Genomic DNA, 22591 nt, shown 5'->3' on the forward strand with positions numbered 1-22591 from the left:
TTCTTCTAGCTAGGTTTGCCCTAAGTTTTAGTTAGATCACAATCTATTGAACTCATGCCACATATTCACAATTAAATTAATATAAGGGCTTAGGCTGTGCCATTGTAGGACATTCACCTTTTTTGTTCTTGAGCCACTCTATAGTTGCCACCTTTGGAGTATGAAGTGAAGGACGCAGTGATCGCCGAGTTGTAGCCCCGCCCCTGATGTCACTGACCTGCCCACAAGACATCACCCGTCCTGCCCCTTATATCACACTCCCCACCCCTGGTATTACCCACCCATATTTCCTCTCCTAAAAAGCGAAGAATGTTCACCTAGGTTTTAAAAATACTCAAAAGGTTCTCTTGCACTGTATTTTCCACCATACATTCCTCTTTTCTATTTCAATACCATGCCCGGCCCATATTTGGATTTGGCAAAAAAAAATGTGTGTCATTGTCCATCATTGTTATGATGCAGTACACTGTAAGTGTAATAGTATCAGTGTAGATTGTGGTGAGCTAGAGAGAGGCAGTAAAATTCCAGTAAATTTACTACTTGTGATGTTGTTGAATCCTGAATTATCTTCCTGTAGATATAACCAAATGTGACAATTCTGTTTTTAGGTTTCTCGTACACCAAGCCTTTTACCTGGACAAAAAATACTACAAGGTATGTTCTCTCAATAACCAAACGTTACAGAACCAATTTAACACTTGCGCAAATGTACTAACACATATGTTGCTTTTAGAAATCGAAGAACAGGGGAACATTGTGATAGCCTTATATCCATATCAGGGAATCCACCAAGATGACTTGACTTTCAAAAAAGGAGAAAAACTTAAGGTCATTGAAGAGTAAGTTTTATACATTTTAAATATTTTTGTTTTACCCAGTGTTAACTTTGTAGCAAAAAAACAAGCAAATGTACAATATTGTAAAAATTAGTTTAGTTTCCAAAGCGGTGACATGACAGGTGGTAACATGACGAGTTTTCTGCCCAGCACAATGTAGATGGATTTTTTAGACCAGCAGGAGTCTAGAGGTGTTGTGGTGGTGGCATGAAACGTGTGATATTGGTGCTATGCTAACACCAACATAGAACTGCTCAGAGTAATTGAAAACATTCTTCTGAATTGACAAAATCATCTGCTTTGATACATTGGCCAAACAGTTCCCTGACTGTCATTGCAGTTTCCCAATAGGAAAAACTATCAAACTGCTGGGAATTCCATTGGATTTCCCAGTTCGATATTTTTGTCAATCTGCCCCAAATGTCCTTTCGATTGTTTAAACATGCAGGTATATATGTGCCTCCGTGAAATATTGCCAGTTAGTTCGGCACTGGGGAATTTATATTACCTGGATTCTAATAAACAGCCACAAAGATAGAAGCCTAACTTTTTCTCTTTCTTGCAGGCATGGAGAATGGTGGAAAGCTAAATCTTTATCAACCAAAAAAGAGGGTTTTATACCAAGCAATTATGTGGCCCGAGTGAACACACTAGAAACAGAAGAGTAAGTTGACCTTAATTATAAACTTTTTGAAGGCATTAATGGAATCGGCTGATTCAAGGCTCCTTTCCATATGTCATTTTTTGTTTTGTTTTTTTTACAATTAATGTATAAATTTCATAATAAACCCTGTATTTTCAGATGGTTTTTTAAGGACATTACCAGAAAAGATGCAGAAAGACAACTTTTGGCACCTGGTAACAATCCTGGAGCTTTCCTGATCAGAGAAAGTGAAACATCAAAAGGTGTGATCATATTTTTCCCACATGATATGTTTTTTGTTTCCTTCGTAAGTTCCCAAGATAGCACAAAACTTGTACTTTTTGGCTTGCTTTAATAAAAACACTTATAGAGGCAATGGCAACTAAACATCCAAAGTATGGATTTAAATCAGTTCAAAAAGATTGATTTTTTAGATGGATTAAGTACAGTTGTGTACATCAACCCAAAAACAGCAATTTGTTCCCTATTGATTGAATAGGGATCTATCCACTTGGAAAGTGGTTCCATACTAGAATGTATTAAATTAACAAAGAAATACTAAAAATAACAAAAAAGATCCAAAACATTGCTCTAGTCTTCTAAAGGATTTAGCATCCACATTTGGAATACCACATCTTGAAGCTTTGGACAGTGATAAATACTGATATTGATCTATATTTATTAAATCAAACTGTCCTATCAAATCAGTTGGCCAGTTGGATAGATTCCACCTTCCCAAATGCATGAATGAATATTTTACTAATTATCTCCTATGTTATAGAACAAACTAATGTATTTTGTATAGTTATACAAGCCTGTGGTACTTTGTAAATAGTAAATAATGAGTTTACTAATGTGCATGATATATGTATATAATGTAAATATTGTTTGTATAAAAATAACGCTTTTTATTACTTTTCTTCCACAGGCAGCTACTCACTGTCAATTAGAGATTATGATCCAAAGACTGGAGATGTTATCAAGCACTACAAGATCAGGACTTTAGATAATGGTGGCTATTACATTTCTCCTAGAATTACATTTACTAGCATCTGTGACATGATCCAGCATTACCAAAGTAAGTCTGCCTTGTTAGGATTAGTTATTGCATTATCAGAAAGGAATTATAATCATTTCTTTAGTCCAAAGCTTTTAAATGGCATTTCCCCTTAATGTCCAGTTGTCTATAAAATACATATTATGGTTATGTGAATTATGCCCCACTGGTATTTGTACAGCAAATTTTAAGTGATATCTGCCAGCTGGATCCTAATAGTCCTGGCAACCAGACAGCAGTTTTATGTTCAGGATAAAGATTAAAAGAAAAGGGATATAAACATTAGTAAGAAAAAGCATAACATTGTTGTCTTACAGTCAATCTATTTTTTTAGGTTGATAGTGTCAAAGACCCAATGGGAAGGTAACATTACAGGATGGAAATAGTAATTAAAGGAGGAATAATAACTTATAAGAAATTAAAACCATTTGAACAGTTGCTTAGAATAGGACAATATAAACAATGCTTAAGGTTAGTTCAAAGGCGAATGTAATGAGGTAAAATATAAGTTTTGCAAAGAAAGGATTTAGGGAGGTATTTACTAACGTATTTACTAAGATTTTTTTATGATTAAGAATTTCTTAGTGCCAAAACTCCAAAAAGCTGAGAAAAAAAGGCAGCAGCATTTTTTTCGGTTATCATGCGAAGTCAGAATATTTTACAAAGTCAAAAATGTCACGGTTACCGTGCGACAAGTCGGAAAAGATGCAGCCTTTTTGTGGAAGTTTTTTTGTGGTTTTCAAAAAAAATTAAAATGTGTTTTAGTAAATTTGCCCCTTAGTGTTAATGGGATTATAAGAATTAAACTTAAGGCACACAAGCCTTAAATTGATTGAGTTTTGTATGCAATTAAATATCATTACTGTACTCTGCACTGGGAAAAATGTTGTGCTGGCTGCAGAAGCTCAACTAGAGTTCATTTAAATCAGTTGCCTTAAAGGGGAAGGAAAGTCATGTTGGCATTTTACTGCCAATAGATTGACCACATTAGTGCCACACAGAACACTATATTTATTCTGCAGAAAGCATTGCCATACCTGAGTAAAGAGCCCTAGAAGCTTTCTATGTTTGTTTAAGATTGCAGCTGCCATTTTAGCTTGGTCTTGATAGCTTCCTGCTTTAGATCTGTGCTGTACCCTGCACTGGGAAAACTGTTGGCTGCAGAAGCTCAACTAGAGTTTGTATAAATCAGTTGCTGTGTATATTTATAAAACAGATAAGTGATAAGGCCATTATAAAAAGTCAGTATTTTATTAAGTTTTATTAAGTAAAATAAGCTAATCCTTTGTGTCCTGTTAAATTATTTAGAGCAAGCGGATGGCCTATGCAGGAAACTTGACAAACCGTGTTATAGCCCTAAACCACAGAAACCTTGGGACAAAGACGCTTGGGAAATTCCAAGGGAATCCATAAAGCTGGTGAAAAAGCTCGGAGCTGGTCAGTTTGGTGAAGTGTGGATGGGTGAGTCTGACATATCTTTATCATTGGTTTTTAATCTTTGATTTTTGACTCAGTAACACTAAAGAATCGTTTATTTGTGTGAGATCATGAGCTCAATAAAAAGGAACCCTTAAACGAGGCAGGTCAAACTGTTTATTGTTATTTTCATTGTATTTATATTGTGCCAGTATATTTTACTGCACTCACATCAGTCCCTGCCCCAGTGAAGCTTACAGTAAAGTCCCTATCACATTCACTTACACTATGGTCATTTTCATGAGGAGCCAAGTAAACTTTCTTGTGGAGTATGGGGGAGATCCTGAAGTTCTGGGAGGAAACCCATGCAAGCTTGGCTGAACAATAAAAACTCCTTGCAGATAGTGCCCTAGCTGCATTCAGGCTTATTTGGTCCATTTCATAGAAGAAGTTAGGTGGGGCCTGTTTGGTCCATTACAAGTCTTCTGTGACTTTCTGATGTCTAACCCCATTACAGTAATATCAGACCCTCACAGATATCACAGCATTTCTCTGATGTTGGTGGGACTGGTCATGTGGCAGTAGAATAGGGCGATGACACAAAAATAAATGTTATCTTTAAAAAGGGATTGGCAGTCCTTCTGATACTCTAAAAATGTTGAGGTTACTGGACATTCAAGTAATGTTTTAGGATCATTGGTTATCTATTTTTCTTACCATATAATTTGTAAGTACTATTATATAACATTGTTTAAACTTATTGTATGGGCTGATGTTAAAAGTACAGGAAGCAGCAGTCACTGGACTATTGGGTCACCTTAACATTCCACAGGATTTCCCTAGGGATTCGAAACGTTCTTCTTTCAGAGTCATACTTTGTAGGCACTTCCGTGTAGTTTATTTTTATCTGTGTGACCATGGCATAAACCTTATTTCTTTTTCTGAAATCAGTTTCTCATTCACAAAATGACATGGCATTCAATATTGCAGCATTGTGTGTCAAGTCCCTCGTGACTGTTCTGTGGCTCAGAGGAAGATGTTAACACCAAGACAATTTGAGAGACCTCTTTAACACCTTCATTTATATCTATAAACAACCTGCCCATTCTTGTAGTTTGAAATGCATCATGGCCAAGTTCTGCGTAGCCTTGGCATTTATAAAGTCATTCTGCCTCTGTCATTTACGTCTCTGCTGACATAAAACAAGGCAGGGGATGGAGGAGATAAGAAAAACAATAAATATATACCTAAATATAGCTTGACTCTGTATTGATCATTTTTCTTGTCTAATAATAGTCCTCATTAAAAGAACAAGAACTAACCATTTAAGTACCTAACTATTCCCTGCTTGTAACATGACTGTTCTCTTTTATGTAACCCAAAAATGTAAGCCTGTAACCTGGGAAATAGACTCGATTAATGATAGCATGTAAAGTGTGTGTGAGAGTTTGTTGAATAGATTGATTGAACCACATCTATAATTTTAATCGATATTATCACCCTGTGACTCGGGAGCAGTTACCAACCTGTGGTTGAAATAGATGGTAGAGCTAGTGGGACGGTACCCTTCTTTTCTTTGTTCCTCTATATCTTTTGCTGCATCAAGTAAAATGTTTCCATTCTGCACAACTCTATATTACTTCCCTATCTGCTTTTAGAATCTTGCTTTAAATACATATTTAGAAAGCCAAATGAGCTGCACTCCTTATAGAGCTGCATGGCTGGTTTTAATGCCACATAAATAAACAGGAGCTCTTACAGGATTAGCAATATATATAATTAATGAATTATCAACACACTATATCTGTTTTGAATAAGGCTCTCCTGAGAGGGACACTTTGATACTTTTTTAATGCGATTAATCTTAAAGGGGTGGTTTTTTAATTATTTGCCTTTTCTTCTAACTCTTTGCATATTTCAAATGGGGGTCACTGACCCCAGCAGCCAAAAGACTATTGCTCTGTGAGGTTACGGTTTTATTTTTATTGTTACTTTTTATAACTTTTTTTCTTTTCGGGTCCTCTCTTGTTCATATACCATTATCTTATTTAAACCACTCCCTGGTTGCCAAGGTAATTTGGACCCTAGCAACCAGAAGCTGCTAAAAGTCCAAACTGGAGAGCTACTGAACAAAATTGAAATGATTACAAAACTGCAAATAAATGAAGACCCAATGCAAATTGCCTTAAAATATTACTCTCTACAATATATCATATTAAAAAGTTGAACAACCCCTTCATCAGCTTGAACAACTGTCCATCAGCTTTAACTATTCACTGTATCTACTAGTGTCAATGGCCCTAGTTAGATAGAGAAAAATATATAGGGAATCTGCCATCACAATCAGCAAATCACCAAGGTGATATACGTTTATAATGCCCTCTCATGTATTTGTAAAGACACATCACATCCCCTTGCAACTGCCTCTTCTCCAGAGAAAACAACCCCAATGTTCCATGTAGTTTTCTTGTTCCATTCCCCTTAACAATTGCAAATATTTTCATTTTTTCCATCTCATTATCCTCCCCTAAGGACTGCGGCCTAAAACTGTGTTGCTCTAAAAACTTTTATCTCCACTCCATCCATTTGCCGGTATGCAGTGCAGTCCCTTATCATATTCAGTTAACCCTGTAAAGTGGAAATGTCCTGCACGGAACCTAATGTTTTGTAATATGTAATATCATCAACAAATTCACAGACAGTACTTGTAAAACCAGTGTTTTAGGCATTTAGGAATCAGTTAAAAAGAGGTGAATGAAGGACAGACCCCTGAGGTACTCCATTAACAACATTAATCCAACTGGAAAAGTTTAACTAATGAACACTCCATGTAATCTGTCTTTCAAAAAGTTCTTTGTGCAAGATTAATTAGTGTGTTAGAGGATTATATTCCTTAATTTAATAATTAACCGTCTGTGCTGTAATGTCCAATGCTTTTTTAAAATCTAACTACTGTAAATCCCATCCACTGAAACCCCAGTGACTGAGCCTTGTACCATAACGTATATATGTTGTAGTAGGGGTTACATCATTTCTCTTAATACCTAACAATTAAGACTACTGGTGGAAGGGTTAACTTAAGTGTTAGACAATGCAGGGCCAGAAGAGGTTGCAAGGAAGAAGGGCTGCCAATGCTATTTGAAGGCAGGGTCAGACTGGGGACCGGGGCTCCCACACCAGGGGCCCTGTAGGTGCCCCCGCTGGGCACATCCTCCGCATCCCCTTCCCCCCGCAGGGGCCCTCCTAACCCCTTCCCCCCCCTGACGTTCTCCCCTGAGCGCATGTAAGTTTAACGCGTAAGGGGAGGAATGGTTGGCGGGGGAGGAACGGTTGCCCAGAGGAGCTGTGTGGTAGCAGTTGGTCCAAAGAAAAAGTAGATATTTCATGAAGAAGTTTTGGTTCATTTCTGTGATGTTAGACTGTAAGGAAGTAATAAAGACATATAGTTCCTGGGATTTACCTATATTATGTGCATTATGTGTTGAAATGATGAAAGTATAACTGCAATACTTGTGTCACAAAGCAATTCAGTGAACAAGATCTTACAGTAAAAGGTGCCAAAGTTCAACAACGTGTTGCTGAGTTTTCACAGTACAGGAAATAACAAAAGCATTTATATCTGTTAGTGTGAAGGGTGTACAGTTAGCATTTGCTTCAAGATGTTTCCTCTTTTTGCTTTTTGACGTGGTGATCATGCTATCCAATATGAGAAGCACCCCCCCCCCCCACCCCAGATTATTGCACATTCTGGAAAATTACACCAATTTCCATTTTAGCCAACTGTTTCCTCTTCAGCGTCACTTCAGGAGCCACAGATGTATGCAGCCCATGCCAAGTGTAAAGGCAACTGCTAAATGCCTGAGTAATGGAGCTGGTCAGTGGAACATTCAGTGATCTATGGTCTAAAATTGCTTAGATTGTGTGGAAGCTTTGTGTTCAACATTAGCTTTCTGTACAACCCACCAATCCAAACAACTCACCACTAATATGGTCTTCGTCAGGGGTCCCCAACCTTTTTTTTACCTGTGAGCCACATTCTAATGTAAACAAGCATAAAAAATGATTGCCTATTTGGTAGCCCCTACATGGACTGGCAGCCTACAGGGGGCTCTTATGGTCTACTGGCCACTAGAAGCAACATCCAAGGGGTTGGTGCTTGCGAGCCACTGGTTGGCGATCACTGCTCTATGGCATAATACCAAAAGCTTACCCATATGAAGGTCAGAGATAAGATCCAAACAGTGTCAGACTAGGATGCCAGGGACTCAACCTAGGCCATTAGACCATGGGCAAACCATTTGCCCACTGTGCACACTTTTTCCTGTACTTCCCGCTTAACCTCTTTGCTATCCTAGTCTCTTTACATACTAAAATTACTCCTTCCATATATTCCTCCACTTTATTCCAAAATAGAAATAGGGAATATCTTTAAATAGGCCAAATGGTTAGGAGTAAGGGGGCCCCTCTAGCACCTGGGCCCACTGGGAATTTTTCTGGTGTCCTCTTAGGCCAGTCTAACACTAGGGGGCTGATTTACTAACCCACGAATCCGACCCGAATTGGAAAAGTTCCGACTTGAAAACGAACATTTTGCGACTTTTTCGTATGTTTTGCGATTTTTTCGGATTCTTTACGAATTTTTCGTTACCAATACGATTTTTGCGTAAAAACGCGAGTTTTTCGTATCAATACGATTTTTGCGTAAAAACGCGAGTTTTTCGTATCCATTACGAAAGTTGCGTAAAAAGTTGCGCATTTTTCATAGCGTTAAAACTTACGCGAAAAGTTGCGCATTTTTCGTAGCGTTAAAACTTACGCGAAAAATGCGCAACTTTTCGCGTAAGTTTTAACGCTACGAAAAATGCGCAACTTTTTACGCAACTTTCGTAATGGATACTAAAACTCGCGTTTTTACGCAAAAAACGTATTGGTAACGAAAAATTCGTAAAGAATCCGAAAAAATCGCAAAACATATGAAAAAATCGCAAAATACCGATCATTACGAAAAAAACGCAATCAGACTCCATTCGACCCGTTCGTGGGTAAGTAAATCAGCCCCTAGATCTGAATAATACAAGAACCAAAAAAAATTTTTTGTTTTACCTCCTGTTAGCCTGTAGCTTTGCTGTATATTTCCTCCTCTCAGGAAAATATTGCTGCTTCATAAATACATGCTAATAACAATACTGTAGTTAGTCCCTAACCTGCCTGATAGAAAATGGTATCATATTGAGTGCTGACAAACTGATTTCCTTTTTCTGACTGTTACACCATTACATTAATTAAAGTCTCTCTAACTTAAACCCACATAATTGTAACCTGACTTATTTGTGGTGTATATGATCATATTTGGGTGTCACTCCCTTTGCTTGAGAGATGCAGCATATTCCCCTAGCTAAAGTGGTACACTTTCCTGTTTTTAGGCCTGTGGCTTTATCTGGCAGAGAAGCACCCGAAGGTTATTTGGAACTAGAATGTTAGTCAGATGGATTCCAAAGACTGACTGGCACCATGTTCAGATGCTTCCCTGCCAGCAGAAAAACTTTGGTAGGGAAGATGTGGCATAGGCCTTATAGGAAAGGGTCAATATTATATATAAATTACACCTTCCCACAGCCCTAAAAAATCTTGCTTATGACAATTACACGTAATCAATTTAAATTCTCCTGGGGACATTTTTGGTGTAGAAGCCCCCCTGATTCTGAAGCTGGAGACTTCTCCTTAGTACAGGGACTTCGAGACCCTAGCGTTTTGCAACATTTCAATATGTCGTTTGTATAATCAGTGGACATTGTATTAGTAAAGTAAGCAATAAAAGGCATTTTATCTAGTTAATAAGGAAAAATGAATTTTATCTACAAGCACACGTAAAACAAGAAATTACTGATCTAGCAACACGGCAGTTAAATTAGTAATCTATAATGATAGGTTGATTTACTGCCCAGTCATCTGACATATGAGGTTTATTTTTCACAGGTATGTTGATCATGGACTTCCTCATTTCCCTGTTTGTGTAGGGAGTGGTAACTAGTCCCTCCAGACTGAGTTGTTAACCAATGTATGGAGGTAAACACACAGGTTCCCTACTAGTCAGCCAAAGATATATCAGGCAGTTTTAAAAAGTCCTAAGATGAGGAGTGGGGGCCACATAATTGGATTGTCTTCCTTCGGCTGAGTGGGTGTTCAGATGATCAGATCTTTCAGCATAATGCCTGCTTTATGGGCATAGGTATTTTAGTGTGTAGGCCAATAATGCTGGCCATAGCAACCAATCAGATCTTTGATTTTTCTTTTCTACCTTGTAGGTGACTGTTTAAATCTAATTGCTGATGGTTGCTATGGGCTGCATTAACTGAGATGTTGGCTATAATAAATATGCCCCTTAGTCTCTAGTCTAGGACATGCTCTTTAACATATGACTTTCTCAGTTAGAGTGAAGAAACACAGTTTGAGCAACAATGCTTAGCACAGGGCTCACCAGCTGGACCCTCATAGCCAGATGTTGCCCTTAGGGCTCTGGCACACGGGGAGATTAGTCGCCCGCGACAAATCTCCCCTGTCACAGGCGACTAATCTCCCCGAACTACCATCCCACCGGCGACTTACATTGCACACGCTGCGCATGCAATTTTGGTAAATAGCCGAAGTTGGCTCGCAAGGCATTTCGCCCGTGACAGGGGAGATTGTCGCGGGTGACTAATCTCCCCGTGTGCCAGAGCCCTTAAAAAATTTTTTGGCCTCCCATGAGTATTATAGACTATGCCTTGATGTTGACATAATTCAACCCGTAAGCATGTAATACAGTATATAGTATTTCACATAAGTGCATTTCTGCAAAGCAGACAGAGTGTTGATCCATTATTTTACCTAGGTCTTTGAAAGTTCAAAACCTTACAAATTGTCTGTTGTTTTTCCCATCATGGGAAGGGGGGGGGGGGAAATGAGCCGGTTGTCATGTATAATTAGATTTAATCTTCCAAATTAACATACCTGAAGGAGAGCTAATTGCAAACTAATGCTTTCAGTCTGTAATTAATATGGCTACCTTGTATTTTAGGATTTTATAACAACAGCACAAAGGTAGCAGTGAAAACTTTAAAGCCGGGGACCATGTCTGTACAAGCATTTATGGAAGAGGCCAACCTCATGAAGTCCCTTCAGCATGACAAACTTGTAAGGCTATATGCTGTGGTATCCAAAGAGGAACCTATTTACATTATCACAGAATTTATGGCAAAGGGTAAGTCTTCACTGCTGCTATAGTTTTGTATGCAGATATACAAAAATTCAGATGATCTGGTCACTTGTTTAAAAGCAAACATTTAATTAGTTGCTGTGAGTTTCTAGAGCTGGTGCAAACATTACAACTTCTATTGCTTTGCCTTCTTGGGTTAATGTAATAAAAGTGTCAGCCAAGTCTAAGGCTGATGCCACAGAGGCGTAGGGCTGATATTTTCGGCAAGCGGAAAAACGCTTGGTAAAAATTCAGCCCTACGCCTGCTACTTGTGCCTGCACCCGAATGAATGGGATACGCTCAGGTGCAGGCACATGTAGCTGATATACGCATGAAAACGCGAGAGAATGCGAAGTCTTGCGTTTTCATGCGTATATCGGCTACATGTGCCTGCACCCGAGCGTATTCCATTCATTCGGGTGCAGGCACAAGTAGCACGCGTAGGGTTGAATTTTCGCCAAGCGTTTTTCCACTTGCCGAAAATATCAGCCCTGCGCCTCGTGTGGCATCAGCCTAAAACCCAAAGCAACCAATCAGCAAGTAGCATTTACCATTATTCACCTGTTTGAGAGCTAATATCTGCCTTGGATCACTAGAGCTGGTACAGACATCGCAACTTTTATTACATTACCTACCCCCTCTGAGTCTAGCTATGTGTTAACACAGGCAGGTAACACAACAAGGGTGCTTTCAGCAATCTAGCCCCTATATGTATGAAAAAGCATTAAGGTGCAGTAACCCATAGTAACCAATAAGATGTTTGATTTTAAACAGGTGGCCAGTAAATGTTAAATTCTATGGGTTATTGGACCTGTGCAAAATTGCTTGTCTTTTATTACATAAAACTATAAATGCGCGAGACCTACAACTGCTAATTGTAAATTGGTTGTTTTTGAGTTAATGGACTGCGGACACTGATGTTTCTCTTATTCCTTTAAAATAATATGCCCAGATAATGGACCCTTACAAGACTATAGTTAGTTGTCAAAGCAATTTGCAGCTCTTTTCTCACCTTTTTTATGGAAACACAGTGCAAGTGAAATATGCCCCCTCTTTAGAAGCAAACTGAAGTCATTATGATTTGGGACCTAATGCTTTAACAGTCTTGTGAATTTTTGTTAACAGGGAGTCTTCTAGATTTTCTGAAGAGCGACGAAGGGGCCAAAGTAATCCTTCCTAAATTAATTGACTTCTCTGCTCAGGTAAATCCTGTTTTCAGAAATTTGGGGTGGGGGGGGGAGGGAGTCATGAGTAACCAGCAGCATGAGGGGTGGGCTGGCTGCACGTTGGGCCTTGGGCACCAGTAGGACTTGCCCCAGCACTGGAAATACAAGTACTCCATGTATTAGAGCTTTTGGAAATTAAATGGCCTACTTTCTGATATTCTGTTTATAAGTTTGTTGTATGCCTCAGTAGAGGTGGTGGGTCTTTGTAATGACAATTATTTGATGTTTGCGGTTTCTGGAGGGCATTGTGGGAAAGACAAATTAGTTTATACTAAACATGGCATCCACTCTTCTCCAATATCCTCAACTGAAACCAAAAGTCAAACCTACCCATATGGAAATACTGGTGGGAGTTATAAACTTCTTTGTGACCCCAGAATGACTGTTAGTTAGATCCTTGGATCACTTTCTACTCATTATTTAATATTGGTAAAAACACATCCAAGCCATTATTGAACCTTTTATCACTATGTTTCTTGGCATGGTATTTCTTCCCTTGGCTGCTTATACAGTACAAAAACACCTTTCCATCATTTAATCAATATTCTCTACCTCCTAGCTAGGAAATCTTTGTTAAGACATTATTTTGGCCTTGAATATATTTGTGGGTGTTGAATATATCCAATTTAAATCATGTATTTCCTAGAATAAAAACATCAGTTCATAAAGGCTTTTCTTTAAGGCTGAATTAATGAGGTTGCCCTTCACCATGTTATTTTTCATAATGTGGTGGTCGGAAACTCTGTACATAAGACCTGCAGTGAGCAGGCATTAAAGGAAAACTATACCCCCAGAATGAATATGTAACCAACAGATAGTTTATATTATGTTAAGTGGCTATTAAAGAATTTCACCAAACTGGAATATATATATCAGTAAATATTGCCCTTTTACCTTTTTTCCCTTAATACACCATTTAGTGATGGGCTGTGTGCTCCCTCAGAGATCACCTGACAGGAAGTAACTGTAACAGGAAGTAGTGTGAAAGCAAAAGTCAGAACTCTGTTCATTAATTGGCTGATGTGACCTAGCATGTATGTGTGCCTTGGCTTGTTTGTGGGCACTGTGAATCCTATGATCCCGGGGGAGGGGGCGGCCCTTAATTCTTAAAATGTCAGTTTTCTATTTAGGAGAAACCATTAACACATACTACTAAAAAGGTATATTTTTATGAAAATGGTTTATTTAGATGAAGCGGGGTTTTACATATGAGTGTGTTTATGCAATATATTTTTATAGAGACCTACATTGTTTGGGGGTATAGTTTTCTTTTAAGTATAAGGGCCCAGAGCACCTATGTCCTTTTAATGTTATATCACATGGAAGGGGCTTGTAAAAGAACACATAGGTCCATCCCATGTGCTGCTCCTTTACTATGCAACACTTGAATGAATTTAGAATGTATTGTGTGCTTCATTTTCATAAGAATATGTTTTAAAGGGAATAGGTTTTCAAGGGATCATGGAGACACACCACAGGCTGCATGGAGAACTGTTTTGGGCTTTAGCCCATCTGTATGCTGCACTCTAGGGGGTATATTTATCATGCTGTGTAAAAAGCATTACCGGTGATGTTGCCTCATTTTAAAAGGAGTAGGTTTCAGTGTATTAGAGGGATCATAGGGTCACACCCCAGGCAGCATGGGGACCTATTTTTGGTGCTAGCCCGTAGCATGCCTAATGTTAAAGTTAAGACTATAGAGTAACTTGAAATTTAACAGTAAGTAATTTAACATTTGTGTACATTTTGAGTTGAGAATTCTGTGAAATGTACCACTGATGTTTTTTTTCAATTGAATTCCCATTGTCAGCTATAGGGAGCAGCAAGGGTCATTTGGGGTGTTTAAATACAGCTTTTTTAAGGAAAATGCTTTGAGACCAATGACCAAAAAAAAGCTGCATGTGTGATCCTTGCCCAACTCACCTGCAGCTTGCTCTTGGGTTCAACAGTAACCCTAAGGAAGGCTATTTTTAGATGACCTTTCATGACTACGTGTGTTCATATACAGTATATGTAATATACATAACCATCAACTAAAACAAAAAAGCTGTTGACACAAACAACTATAATCTGCATTACATGAACTGCTTCCAATCTTTTGCCAATAATTTAAGTAAAATCCTTAGAAAAAAAATAGTTTGTATTCACTGCCAGTGAGTAATTGTACAGTGTATGCTCTCGTGAAGAGTGCTATTGTTTTGGGTTATCACCAACTGTTTATACATAATGGAACAAGGTGCGCACACAATGGGCTCACTGTTGCCTTTACTTACTGTAAATAGGAAATAAGGGAAAGAGAGCAACACAAATGCAAACATAACGTTCATATGTAGAAACAAAGGCCAACATTTAGCAATGACAAGTATTTTACAATGAAGAATTAAATATTTGAACATATATATTCTGTTGTAGAATGTCTTCTGTTTGTTGTTTGGTAATGCATTCTTGGCATTTAACCTAATTGCACTAAATTACATGATGTTTTAAAACATAAAAGTGAAATGCTCAGCACCACATGTCAGTAAACTCACCAAATAGACCAAAATCCTGCATCTTTACTAGGGCACATGACTTTAATTAAATTGTATAGTCTAGTGCTGCCCAACTTCTGTGGTACCAAGGGATTGAATTTATTTTGGCCTACATGGTGGAGGACCGGTAATGGAGGCCAGGTTTCTTGTTTTTTTTTTTAACCACACCTTCGTCAAACCACATCCATGTTATCACAAGAGCTTTTAAGACTATAGCCAAATTAAAGGTGGTAACACACATAAATACACCCAAATAATTGCAGGGATATCCCACAGGCAGCACAGTATAGGGCAGGCAGAATATGGCACACGCAGGCAGAGTATGGCACACACAGGCAGCATAGGGCAGGTAGAGTATGGCACACACAGGAAGCATAGAGCAGGCAGAGTATGGCACACACAGGCAGCATAGGGCAGGCAGAGTATGGCACACACAGGCAGCATAGGGCAGGTAGAGTATGGCACACACAGGAAGCATAGGGCAGGCAGAGTATGGCACACACAGGCATCATAGGGCAGGCAGAGTATGGCACACATAGGCAGCATAGGGCAGGCAGAGTATGGCACACACAGGCAGCATAGGGCAGGCAGAGTATGGCACACATAGGCAGCATAGGGCAGGCAGAGTATGGCAAACACAGGCATCATAGGGCAGGCAGAGTATGGCACACACAGGCATCATAGGGCAGGCAGAGTATGGTACACACAGGCATCATAGGGCAGGCAGAGTATGGTACACACAGGCAGCATAGGGCAAGCAGAATATGACACAGGCATGCTTGAGAAGGAGACAGGGAGACCTATCAAGACTATGCACTTTACAGGTGTGAACAATACAGTGGGTGTGAACAGTGAAGGAATTTACAGCCTTAATCTAAGGTGTGAACAATGCAGGAAGGCAGTTAATACTGATACCATTTAAACATACACAAAGGTAAGCAGTCACAGCAGCCAGACAGATGGGGGGGGGGGCACAAAAGGGGGGGCTACAATAGTCCATTACTGACCAAACTGCATGATGGTCTGTGCACATGTAGCCTCCTCTTAAAGCAATGAATTTGGCCCAGGAACCTTTAGGTTTACTATATACTGTATTTGTTATATGTACATGAAGAAGGACCAGAACTTCAAACATATTATTCATCAGGATTTATTGCATAATATAGTTTTAATGTTTTACTGTAATTATTAAATGAGTTCCATATCCACATATGAAAATGGCTACTCCTAGCAGCTAAATGGACAGACCAGGTTATCTACAAACTTTCAGCCAGATTTGACAGTACAGGCAGCCACCAGATCAAATGGCAGAGGCCCAGTAAGCATTTGGCATCAGTGGGTTTTCCCTCATGAATTTTCCAGCATGTTCGGTAGGACCTCCTTGGTTCTGCATATGTATACATGGGCAGCTGTTGGCCACTATAGTCAAAGGATGACTAAAGACAAAAGATGGCTAACAATATCTGCCGTGTGTAGAGCTTCAGAGTTCAGAGTTATTCTTTGTGGGCTGAACATGATGGACGCCTTTCAGGTTAAGCAGAATAAGATACTTTGTGCATCTGAGAAAGAAGCAGTGAAGGGGTATATCTGAAAATAAGCAGATGACAAGTTAGGGAGAGGAAGCATATGTTAGACTGAATAATACTAGAAAATATATAGTAGGTCAGAGTTTTAATTGGTTAACTAAGCTTTTGGGGCTACTTAGGCCCCTGCTTCAGGTACGGTAGTCACACCTGCCATTGTTTTCCAAGTTGATTATCAGTGCCTTGAGTTTTGTTATATCTGCTCCTGGGTGCCCCACACACACCATCAGCTCAGAGTGAATAACCTATTACATCAATCTATAAATAAATAAATCCTTATACGGGTATGGGACCTATTATCCAGAATGCTTGGGACCTGAGGTTTTCCGGATAAGGGATCTTTCCGTAATTTAGATCTCCATACCTTAAGTCAGATAAAAATTATTTAAATATTGAATAAACACATTAGGATTGTTTTGCCTCCAATAAGAATTAATTATATCTTAGCTGGAATCAAGTACAAGGTACAGGTATTGGATCCCTTATCTGGAAACCCATTATGCAGAAAGTTCTGAATTACGGGCAGTTCATCTTCGATAGACTCCATTACAAGCAAATAATCCTATTTTTTCTTTTTAAAATTTCCTTTTTGTCTGTAATAATAAAACAGAACCTTTTATTTGATCCCAACTAAAATATAATTCATCCTTATTGGAGGAAAAAACCTATTGGGTTTAATTAATGTTAAAATGATTTTTTGGTAGACGTTAGGCATTGTGATCCAAATTATGGGAAGACCGCATATCTGGAAAACCCCAGGTCCTGAGCATTCTGGATAACAGGTCCCATACCTGTATTTATTGCTGTTCAAGGGCTATGGCTCATGGGGCGTTTCACCAAGCAAAAAACATAGGTAGCACTCCCACTGTCTTATGGGGGTACCCCTGTCTCCATATATGTATGTATTATTTAGTAGAAGAGTAAATTATCTTGGACTTAAATGGTTTTTTGCTGTTAATTCACTGGGAATGTAGATAATCAGTGAGCAACAGGATTTTGGTTTTACTGGGGAGCTTGTTTGTATAATGGGTTTAACTGAAATATACATTTTAGCTATGGTTTCCTCTTCACTGCACACATTCTGGTGTCATATTCAACCTGTTTTTCCAGCTATCTGTACAACAGTGGTATTAGCCACGGCTCAGATTTCCTCGTTTTACATTGTATTGAAACCTTTAAAGAGATTTGCACATTGTCATGGCAGCCAGATTAACACCTTCTTACAAATATTGTACATTTAGTTTTACGAATCATGCACAAGAACTTTTCATTTCAGTTTAGCAGATGCTAAAGTATTAAGTGCTATTCTGATACCTACCGGGAGCTGCTATCTTGCTCCCTTCCCATTGTTCTGCTGATCGGCTGCTGGGAGGGGGGTGATATCGCTCCATCTTGCAACTCAGCAGTAAAGTGTGAATGAAGTTTATCAGAGCACAGGTCACATGGCTGTGGCACCCTGGGAAATGAAGAATATGGCTAGCACCATGTGACATTTCAAAATTAAACATAGCAAAAACAGTTTGCACTTTAAATTCAGGATTCTGCTAGAGAAGCTCTATTAACTGATGTGTTTTGAAAAAAAACATGTTTTCCCATGACAGTGTTCCTTTAAATTCCAAAAGATTAATGGCTTCTATGACTGGCTCCTATAGGTACTCTTAACCACCTAATAATCTCTCCCACAGATTGCTGAAGGCATGGCTTATATAGAAAAAAAGAACTACATCCACCGAGATCTGAGAGCCGCTAATGTGCTTGTTTCAGAATCCTTAATGTGCAAAATTGCTGACTTTGGTCTTGCCCGAGTAATTGAAGATAATGAGTACACTGCAAGGGAAGGTATGTGCTCTGCTTTTAATGTGCTGTAAAACAGACAAATGGTAAGATCTGTTCCAGCAATCGAGGGCTCTGTTTTATTACCCTAACAAATTGCTTCCATTATTTACAATAAGATAGTGCCAGGTTGCTAACAGATACTAAGGATGCCTATAATATTAAACTGTGACTCCCTAAAAAAGTGATTGCCTGGCTCACAATATTTATAACTGTTGTAAATAGGAAGCATAGTGATCTGCAAAATCATGTGATACTCAGCTGTGTGGCAATAAAAGGGGTAAAGAGTCTCAGTTCATGGCATTAAATGTGTGTGGTAAAATACCCTTGTGCACATACGGTGGTGCTTGAATGTTTGTGAACCCTTTCATATTTTATATTATGTGACCTAAAACATCATTTTATTTTCAAACAAATCCTAAAACTAAATAAAGAAAACCTAGTGAAACAAATTAAACAAAAATTATTATGCCTTTTCTTTCATTTGATCAACTAGGTTTATTTCATCTCATATTATGACTTTGAAAATCGGATGATGTTTTAGGTCACATTCATATAAAAATATAGAACATTTGAAAGGGTTCACAAACTTTCGATAAGTGCATTATATATATATATATATTGGAGGGTAGGCACTCACGTATAAGTAGAATACTTCGCCTGGGTGCAGTGTGGAAATATGTATAATCACCATCTGAAAAATCTCACACTCCTCAAGACTTAATAATATCCACAGCAAATTTTATTGAGGGAAACTGACGTTTCGGTCCCACTAGCGGTCCTCACTAACGAGTGAAAGTATATATCATATATATGAACAGAGAGGAGCACACACTTCACAAAACCTGGGTGCAGGTAAAACATAAAATATAAAGAAAGGTACTGCACACACAGGGACTTTTTATGTGGTGGGGGGGTATTTAATGTGGCTGTTGGGACATAGTCTGTTGGTTTGTCCCTGAGGAAGAGCACAGACCATGCTTGAAATGTTGGATTTTTTTCAATGAACACTTTTTTTCTTTGCATTAAGTCCCTGTGTGTGCAGTACCCTTTCTTGATATATATATAATGCAGATGCAGACTGACATCTCATGGCAGCACAGAAACCAGGGGATTCTGCTAAGACATACAGTATATAACCTGCTAATGCTTTAAAGATTTCCAACAACACAAAAGTTGAGATTCTCAGCAGCAGCCCAGATCTTACTGAGTGCTTTAGTTCACTTATAAGTAAATAGTTTCCATGCAAACTTTATTCATATCAGTGCTCAGGCTCTGTTTGTCAGTCCGTGCCTTTATTAGGGGTGGGGAGGCTAATGGAGTTGCTCTTGTGTGACAGCTATTGCAGAGAAACAATAAGAAAACTCCCTTTCACCTTCCCTAGAACTCCAGGAAGGAATATGCCCTGTAAGAGTGAATAGAACATGAAACTGTCTCTCACTCACTCTTGGGCTCATTTCTAAGGGAAACCACACCTTGGCACCTTTACAAGGCCGATGCGGCTAAGGTAGTGCTCTGCAGTTCTGTCATATAAAGCTGTTGGAGGCCCCCCTATATTGACTACTGGAAAATCCAGAATGACTATACTATTACATTGCTTACATGTACCCTATTCAGTTGGGCGGTTAACGCTTACAAAGCATTACAGGGTGCCATAGAATGAATAATTCAGTTTGTCTGTTAGCTGAACAAACACAGCTCTTTGTGTAAATCAAAGTCAGTAAGGCCATGTTGGCTAACTTACTGTTTATAAAGGGTGAAGTCACCAACATGGAGCAGAATAAAGGGCAACTACTTACAAACCGTTAAAAAAACAAGGCAAATTATAGTGAAATGTAACCCACCTGTGCTGTTAGATAATTGGAAACATCCTGTTTATTGTCCATCTAAATGCACAATATAAGCCAACAGTATGTCCCTTACACTATAGCAGCTTTAGATTTAAAATGTGCTCTACCTGTTATTTAGATCTCATGTCTCTATATCACCCATGCTGTTATTACTGATCGTGACCATCACCTCTTTTTTTTTTTCTAAGGTGCTAAGTTCCCTATCAAATGGACTGCGCCAGAGGCAATTAATTTCGGTTCATTTACAATAAAATCTGATGTGTGGTCTTTTGGCGTTCTGTTGTATGAAATAATAACCACTGGAAAGATCCCTTATCCAGGTAAAGGAAACTCTTTTTTTAATATATTTGTCGATTTCGAGGAGGGACGGTTCATGCCAGCCCCACTGAAGATTTTTTTGTGGAGGGGCCAAACACTTTCAAGGTATGCTACTGGCCATACCAAACAAAGGTTGGTATTTAAGAAGTTGTGAAGAGGCAACATACAGAGATAATTTAGTAAGGATGTTAGTTGAGCTGTGTGCAAAGCAAAGCACCTAATGGTTTTCTTCTGGCTCTGCAGGAATGAGCAATTCAGATGTGATGACCGCCCTGCAGCGAGGCTACCGTATGCCCCGCATGGAAAACTGTCCCGTAGAACTGTATGACATCATGAAAGAGTGCTGGAAGGAGAAGGCAGAGGAACGGCCAACATTTGATTATTTACAAAGCGTTCTGGATGATTTCTACACAGCAACAGAGGCACAATATCAACAGCAGCCTTAGAGCAGGACACACATTTCCTTGTTATTGTACAGGGAAACAGACTGAACTGGTTATTGCGTTCCTTTTTGTCTCTTACAGCCTGGAAAGTCTGAACATGTTGAAAAGATGGAATAACACATTCCCGTCCCCTTCACATCATGGCCCACTTACTGTGTAGCTTCTCTGTGTATGTTCCTTATGCAGTGCTGGTGCCGAAATCCCAAGCGCTCGGAAATAAACAGGCATCACAGAGCACCATATTGTACATGTGTGGAGTTTGTCCTACACAGCTGCTTCTTTACATCATTCCCACAGGGCTGACGGAATCTGCCCATGCCAGTTTGTATAGTGCCATGGCACATTCTTGCTTATACCAGAAATCTCACACCCCCAAATGCCGTGCAATTTTGGTTCACCATAGTAGATGAATGCAAACGGTAGTATTTATTAAACTCTGTGTCACATGAAGCTGTTTAACAAAACTGTAGGGAGTGAAAGGTTGGATTGCAGAGACGCTGTTTAGTATTTTTGAACATTTTACTTAATGTTCATTCACAGAAAAAAATAGCTTTACAGATTTTCATCATATTTATATGTAGCCACTGATTTAGAGTAAGGTTGTGTGAAAAATCTGTTATAAATGTTATGACAAGCATGTAAAACCTGCAGACCTCCAGCTGCTGTGGACTATAACTGCTGTTATTGGAAAGCTGTGGACTAGCAGAGACTCATGGGAATCATAGGCCACAACACCTGAAGAGCTGCGAGTTGGACATTCTCTGTAAAGAAGGGGCCAAACTCTATTGTTTGTTCATCATGGACGGGTCATTAACATTATACCTTGTTACCAAAATGTGTTCATTGACAACAGTTCTGTGATTCTTTAGCATAATAATGGTTTTATCCAACTCAGACTGAGACGGTAAGCGAAAGTGAAAAAAAAAGAATGTGAGATATTTGTACTATGATCTTAGGGCTAAACTCAATGGGAGCTTTTGTCAGATGGAGTTGGATTGACAGAACGCATCTTACAAGTCGGATGTAGTTGCATGGATCAAAATATAATGGAACTGATACAAAAATCTGATGTGTAAACTACATGAAAGGATTATGATCTGACACGTAAGAAGGGAACGCTGATGGTGTCTGACACACTTTTTCATTGAAAACAAATCAATGAAGAAGCGGAGCACTGGATAACTTATATATAAAACCACATTTATTTCCATCAGTTAAAAACAGAGCAGAGCATCCTCACCTCATGGCTTGAGGTGAGGATGCTCTGCTCTGTTTTTAACTGATGGAAATAAATATGTGGTTTTATATATAAGTTATCCAGTGCTCCGCTTCTTCATTAATTTGCTTTGGATATTCTGGCCTTATTGGGGGCGGCACGAAGCGTGGCAGCACGGAAAAGTACTTACAGTTGGCTATCCTGGTGAGTGCTCCCCCCCTTTTCCTTATCTGCACACTTTTTCATTGAAATACATAGACTGTGGATGTAGGTGCAGGAACAAAACACTCCATCCCACTTTATCTCATCCAACTTTACATTACAGTCTATAGAGATCAGGTTTTGATGCATCCTACAAAATTTGTGCTGTTGCATGACAAGATCAGATCAAATATGACCCCAAA

The 22591-nt window shown here is 39.0% G+C and overlaps 1 protein-coding gene and 1 long non-coding RNA gene across 3 annotated transcripts in view; one reads left to right on the forward strand and one right to left on the reverse strand.

Moving 5' to 3' along the window:
- lyn (LYN proto-oncogene, Src family tyrosine kinase) overlaps positions 1–22112 on the forward strand; it is a 54838-nt gene extending 32726 nt beyond the window's left edge. Inside the window, exons 3-13 of one of the 2 annotated variants that reach the window (XM_012964781.2) lie at positions 609–654; positions 734–839; positions 1402–1500; positions 1639–1742; positions 2408–2557; positions 3845–3997; positions 11010–11192; positions 12313–12389; positions 18213–18366; positions 20399–20530; positions 20772–22112. In XM_012964781.2, coding sequence (XP_012820235.2) covers positions 609–654; positions 734–839; positions 1402–1500; positions 1639–1742; positions 2408–2557; positions 3845–3997; positions 11010–11192; positions 12313–12389; positions 18213–18366; positions 20399–20530; positions 20772–20974 — 1407 coding nt within the window. In that variant the 3' untranslated portion in view covers positions 20975–22112. 2 annotated transcript variants of the gene reach the window in all.
- LOC105947629 lies at positions 16079–17885 on the reverse strand. Its single transcript, XR_001171045.3, has 2 exons — positions 17846–17885; positions 16079–16531 (listed from the first exon to the last, which is right to left on the reverse strand). It is a non-coding gene; the product is annotated as an uncharacterized LOC105947629 (long non-coding RNA).
- Positions 22113–22591: the final 479 nt, after the last annotated feature.

This window comes from Xenopus tropicalis, chromosome 6, assembly GCF_000004195.4.
Source record: "Xenopus tropicalis strain Nigerian chromosome 6, UCB_Xtro_10.0, whole genome shotgun sequence".
NCBI classification, from domain to species: Eukaryota; Metazoa; Chordata; class Amphibia; order Anura; family Pipidae; genus Xenopus; species Xenopus tropicalis.